This window comes from Carcharodon carcharias, chromosome 15, assembly GCF_017639515.1.
Source record: "Carcharodon carcharias isolate sCarCar2 chromosome 15, sCarCar2.pri, whole genome shotgun sequence".
In the NCBI taxonomy this organism is placed as follows: Eukaryota; Metazoa; Chordata; class Chondrichthyes; order Lamniformes; family Lamnidae; genus Carcharodon; species Carcharodon carcharias.
Genome location: NC_054481.1, coordinates 23,242,559 through 23,248,558, shown reverse-complemented (window position 1 = coordinate 23,248,558; position 6,000 = coordinate 23,242,559). Strand labels below are relative to the sequence as shown.

Here is a 6,000-nt window from a genome sequence, read left to right as displayed (position 1 = left end):
CTCCAATCTGCTGTTTCACTCAGTAAACAAAAGAGAGTTTTTATTTATGCCTTTGTATTACAGAAATATTAACTTGGAAAAGTGATTAAGTGCTTATTATGGAGCAATGCAGGTTCCTTCCAGCACTGAGCAAGGGGATCCATTTCTCTGCCCTCGACAGACTGAGCGATGCTCTGGGGGTTCGATTCTCCTGCCTGCCTGTCACCGGAAGTTGCGGGAAGATGTCGACCGCCATGAATTTCAGCTCCAAGAGTTTCAGCCCCAGGCCGCCGGACAAGGGCTCCTTCCCCCTGGACCACCTGGGTGGGCGGCTCGACCAGGCAGCCGGGGGGTTCATAGACCCGATAGAGAGGACCCGGGTCACGTACACGCGCCCCCCCCCCCCCCCCACACTGTGACCCCCTCTAACCCTCCACCCCACCGTGACCCCCTCTAACACCGCACCCCACCGTGACCCCCTCTAACCCCCCACCCCACCGTGACCCCCTCTAACCCCCCACCCCACCGTGAACCAATCTAACCCCCCCGCCCCACTGTGACCCCCTCTAACCCTCCACCCCACCGTGACCCCCTCTAACACCGCACCCCACCGTGACCCCCTCTAACCCCCCACCCCACCGTGAACCAATCTAACCCCCCCGCCCCACTGTGACCCCCTCTAACCCTCCACCCCACCGTGACCCCCTCTAACACCGCACCCCACCGTGACCCCCTCTAACCCCCCACCCCACCGTGAACCAATCTAACGCCCCCGCCCCACTGTGACCCCCTCTAACCCCCCCATGACCCCCCTGCCACCCCGTGACCCTCTCTAAAACACCCCCACCGTGACCCCCCCCCCCCGCCCCCCGTGACACCCTCTAATCTCCCTGGCACCGTTACCCCCTCTAATCTCCCCGGCACCGTGATCACCCCACCGTGACCCCACTAGCTCCCCCCACACCGTAAACCCCCCCACCGTGACCCCCTCTAACCCCGCCCCACATGACCCTCTCTAATCACCCCCCCACTGTAACATCGCCCCACCATGACCCTCACTGTAACCCCCTCCCATTGTAACCCGCTCTAACGCATCCCACAGTAACCCTCGAACAACCCCTCCACCATAAGCCCCTCTAACCGCTCCACCGTAACCCCCTCTAACCCCTCCTCACTGTAACCCCCCTCCAACCCCTCCCCCCACTGTAACCCCCCTCCAACCGTAATCCCCTCAAACCCCCTCCCACTGTAACCGCACTCACTGTGACCTCCCCAACCCTCCCCAGCATAACCCCCTATAATCCCACCCCCAGCATAACCCCCTCCCCTCAGCGTAACCCCATCTTACCCCTCCACCGTAGCGTCTGCACTTGCCCGCCTTTTGACATTCCCCCAAACCACGCTTCTGTGCCCCCACCCCACCACGTGCCCTCACCCCCATGCTCCCCCCCCAGGCGCGGGCCAGGCCGTATTGCAAGTCAGAGCAATGTAATGCCAGCAGCTGTGGTGCAAGTGGTTCTGCTGCTGCTTCCTCGGTGCATCACATTAGTGGTAATGGAAATGTGAAAGCCTCAGAGTATTTAACACAGTTGGTTTTTCAAAATTTGGCAGGTGAATGTAAAGAATTTAAGGAGAAATTTATGAACTGCCTCCGTGAGAATAAGTTTGGCAATTCTCCGTGCAGAGAGCAATCAAAGGAATACCTGGAGTGCAGAATGGAAAGGTACAGGACCAAAGCATGGAAACCTAAGAAATGTCAACTTTACAACCAAAATCTTTGCAATTGTGTTAACTTAAAACTATTTAAACAGTAACGAGAAACAAGTCTCCTCTTGTAACCATCTCTGTTTCTACTCCACATACTTTCAATTTTAATTTTCCTCTTTCTCTTATTCCCCCAAATATTGAATGTGCTTTGTAGTTCTAAAGCAGAATAGCGAAAGAATTAGTTACTGATTCTCATTCTTGTTTCTTCATCCCTCCGTATCTTTGCAACTTTCTCCAATCCTACAATCCTAAGAACGTCATTAATAGCGGCAGGGCTATGCCATATGGCCCCTCCAGTCTTCAAAAGATCATCACATAAAAAAACACTAATCTAGAACCAGTCTCAGAAGAAGTGGTCAGCCATTTAGAACTGAGATGTGAAGAAATTTCTTCACTCAATGGTTTGTGTACCTTCGAAATCCTTTACCCCAGATGGCTGTGGATGCTCAGTCATTGACTATATTCAAGACAGAGGCCGATAGATTTTTTGGTAGTAAGGGATATGGGGATAGTGCAGAATGGTGATATTGAGGTGGAAGATCAACCACGATCTTGTCGAATGACAGAGCAGGCTTAAAGAGCCAAATGGCCTACTGCGGCGCCTATTTCTTGCACTCTTATTTGTCCAAGTACTGATGGTTATTTTGAACTCCAGTGGCCTTTGAGAGCGATGATAACTCATAGGTCCCTTGTGAATCCTATCTTATGAGATTCAGCTTTCCTGTATGGGACCTTTATGTTCACCTGAGAGGGCAGACTGGGTTTTAGTGTAACATCTCACCTGAAAGACAGGATCTCAGTTTAACCTCTCATCCAAAATCGCTCAGTACTGCATTGGGTGTGTCAGCCTAGTTTTTGTGTTCAAGTCTCTGGAGTTGCTCTTGAGCCCACAACCTTCTGACTCAGAGGTACTACAGGTGAGCTTTTCCAGCAATTTTTGTTTTTGTTTCATATTTCCAGCATCCGCAATAGTTTGCTTTTAACTTAAACTCATTAAGTTGCCTTTAGAGTGCCTTTGCCAGATGACTGCTAAATACTGGATGCACACATCTCCCAGGACTGGTCATCCAATACTGTTTTTGTTTTACAGGCAGCTGATGACAAAAGAACCACTGGAAAAACTGGGATTCAAAGATCTTCTCGACAGTAATAAAGCAGAAAAACAACAGACGAAAACCTAACAGGAGAAAAGCATGTATCTACAAATTGAACAAGAGGCCATTGATGGAATTATTTTCCTACTGAATCTGTATATATTGTAAAAGATAAGTTTCTGTGTAATAAAGTGTGGAATAAATACTGAGTATGACAAATGGTTCATTTCATTTTAACTGTTTTTAAAACTAAATGCTTTTCCCCCTCTGATTACATTTTTGTGTAGCCCTTAACCCCTTGTCAGACTTGTGGCCTACTAATACATTCAACAGAAAATTATTCATTAGATGTCTTCCCCTTGTCAATGTTCTGTGAATACCCTGGTTGGGTATTTGGTGCAGTACATGATCTTTAGTGCATTGTGTGATCTCAAAATTCACATTTGAGAAGTTTGTAAGCATTTTTTTGTAAATAAACTCGCCTTATCCATTTCTCAGACTGGATAATGTTCGTGTGTGGGAATGTGAGCTCAGGTGTGGATGTGTGGAATCTGGGTTAATTATATCACCAACACACTCTTGAGCTTAAATGTGCAAGAGTGCTCGCTTGAGTGAAATACTGGAGACTTATCTGTGGCATTACCTGAGCTTCAGGTTATATAATAATGGTATTTTATTCAAAAACACATTCACAGCCTAAAGGCTGAATTGAAGTGTGACATGCATCAAAAAATTCATATATAAGTAATCAACTTAAATATTCAATCACATAGCAACAAAAATCTACAAGTTCATCAGGTAACAGGTGTGGTGAACAGGAGGGTAATATTGAATTAAAATTACAAGCCAATTCAAACCAAACCATTCCTAAGTTACAGGTACTGAAGTACATATAAATTTTATCATCGAGGACCCGAACTGCATAAGGAATGGTACCATAAAAACATAACTGGTGTAAGAAATAGTGAAACGCAGTCTTTTTAAAATTCTTTTACAGGGTGTGTGTGGCCAGCTAGGCCAGCGTTTATTGCCCATCCCTAATTTCCCTTGAGAAGATGGTGGTGAGGCACCTTGTTGAACTGCTGCAGTCCATGTGACTCGAGTCAACCAAGTAAACTAAATTAACAAAATTAGGGACAAAGTAAAAGGCAGCCCCTTAAAGGGAAACTGCAAAAACAAAGACAAAATTTAAAGGAAATTTGCAAACATTAAACCAAAATGTGATTAGAAGGGCCAATAAAGCACCCCAGTGCTCACCGAGCACAGGAGGCCTTGATGGTGTCAGTGGACATCGTGTACTCCTTCCCCAGAGACGCCCGGCCGCAAAGGTAGTCGCGGAAAAGGGGCAGACAGTCGGGCCGGATGACCCCCTCGATTGCCTGCTGCCTAGACCTGTTAATGGGCAACTTGACCAGGCCCAGGGGCAGGTTCATGAGGAGGTACTCCTCCCTCCCTGACCCTCTCTGCACTGGGTGCCTGAAGATCAGGAGTGTGGGACTGAAGTGCAACCAAAAATGAAATAACAAATTTTTAAAATAACTAAAAAAAGGAGTTTGTCTATAGCATCCTGTAAATATGTGGTCCATGGACTCCACAAGGCCGCAGAAACTCAGGCATCTTGGGAGTCCATGAACTGACATGTCCTACGGTTGTATGGGACTGCTGTGTGCAACACCCTCCACCCCAGGTCCCCGATGGTAAGGGGGAGGACTCCCGCATTGAGAGTGCTCCACTTGGGACCCCCGCCGCTTGACGGCAACAAGGTGGCCCGGGCGAGGGTAAGGAGGTGAAGGGTGTGCAGCAGCAGCCCATACAGGAAACCCCTATGGGCTGGGCTAAAGGGCACGGAGGGCATTTCTCCGAGACGACTCGGGTTGTGGAGCTCTGGCACCTGAGGGAGGGTTCGGGGCTTGGGGCCGATGTGGAATTCTGTCCGAGCAGGGGTACACTCGGACAGGTGCCCACCGCACACCAAAACATCCTTGAGAGCATGTATGACATCGGGGCCGATCATGACCATCCTAAGGTCATGGATGGCATTAGCTGCGAGCTGGGTCTCCACCAACGCACGATGCGCCAACACTTGTGGAATCATCCAGCCCACTCTTCCGCCACTCAGCATGTGCCTGATCCTGGTCACCCCAGCAGCCACAGCCCTCTCCCCTCTCCCAGCCACCTAAAGTGGCGGAGGTGCGGATTCCTGAGTAGCAGCTCTCTGACGAAAGCCGCCGCTCCCAATGGCGGAGAGCTGCAGCGCGAGGCGACCACGTTCCAGACTTTGATCAGGTCCTGGTAAAAGTCGGGCAATGCCTGCAAGGAGCCATGAAAGCCCCTCGGGTCTATAAACAGGAGCTGCACGTCATAATTCAGGCTGTGCGCCTCACAGAAGAAATATGTCACCAGCGCAGACCGTGTCGGAGGGGGCTCAACGTAAAGGTATCGCTGCAGGGCCTGAAGGTGGAAAGTCACCACCTGTGTGCGTGGACATAGCAGCGCCTGACCGCCCTCCCTAAGCAAGAGATTCGGTACCTAGCAGCGTCCCGGTGCAGCCTTTTGTCCCAGAAGAAAGCGACGTGGGTTCTCTGGGTTTTTGCGACAAACTCCAGGGGGCGGGGGGAGAGGTCAAAGTGACCGGCTGGTGCCACAACATGGCGGCAATCAGCTGGTTTATGACACTGAGACAAGGGATCTGTCGTCGGCCAGCAGCGTAAGGAGCCGGTGACAGACCCCGTGCCCTTTTTTCCAGCGAGCAGAAGAACTGGATCTGCAACCTCACGTATGCGCCGCGGGACCCGATGAGTTGCAGGTCCCGCAACGCACCCTTCTTCTCTTTGTACACCAGCCGCAGGGCCAGGTCCTCATCGGGCTGACCAAGACGTGCCTCCAGGTCCAGGACCTCCTTCTCCAACTCTTCCACCCTGAATTTCCGCCTCTTTGTCGATCCTCTCACATACTCCTGACAGAAGATGCAGATGGGAGCCTTGCCCACAGCCCACCATAGCCTCGAGGGGAAGCTTCTCCGCTTCCTTCTCCAGCCGACCCAAGAAAAACAGAACAAATCCAGGAACCGCTCGTCCTCCAGCAGCAAGTTGTTAAAATGTCAGTACACGGACCCCGTCCGAACACAGAATGAAACGAGTTCTGCCTGCACCAGATGGTG

At 50.5% G+C, this 6,000-nt stretch overlaps 1 protein-coding gene across 1 annotated transcript; it reads left to right on the top strand.

Annotated features, from left to right (window-relative positions):
• The first annotated feature begins 206 nt into the window (after positions 1–206).
• LOC121288321 (cytochrome c oxidase assembly protein COX19) lies at positions 207–3,039 on the top strand. The gene is made up of 3 exons (XM_041206860.1): positions 207–303; positions 1,591–1,702; positions 2,837–3,039. Exons 1-3 carry the CDS (start codon positions 222–224, stop codon positions 2,925–2,927), a joined length of 285 nt encoding a protein of 94 aa, XP_041062794.1. The 5' UTR covers positions 207–221; the 3' UTR covers positions 2,928–3,039.
• The last annotated feature ends 2,961 nt before the right edge of the window (positions 3,040–6,000 follow it).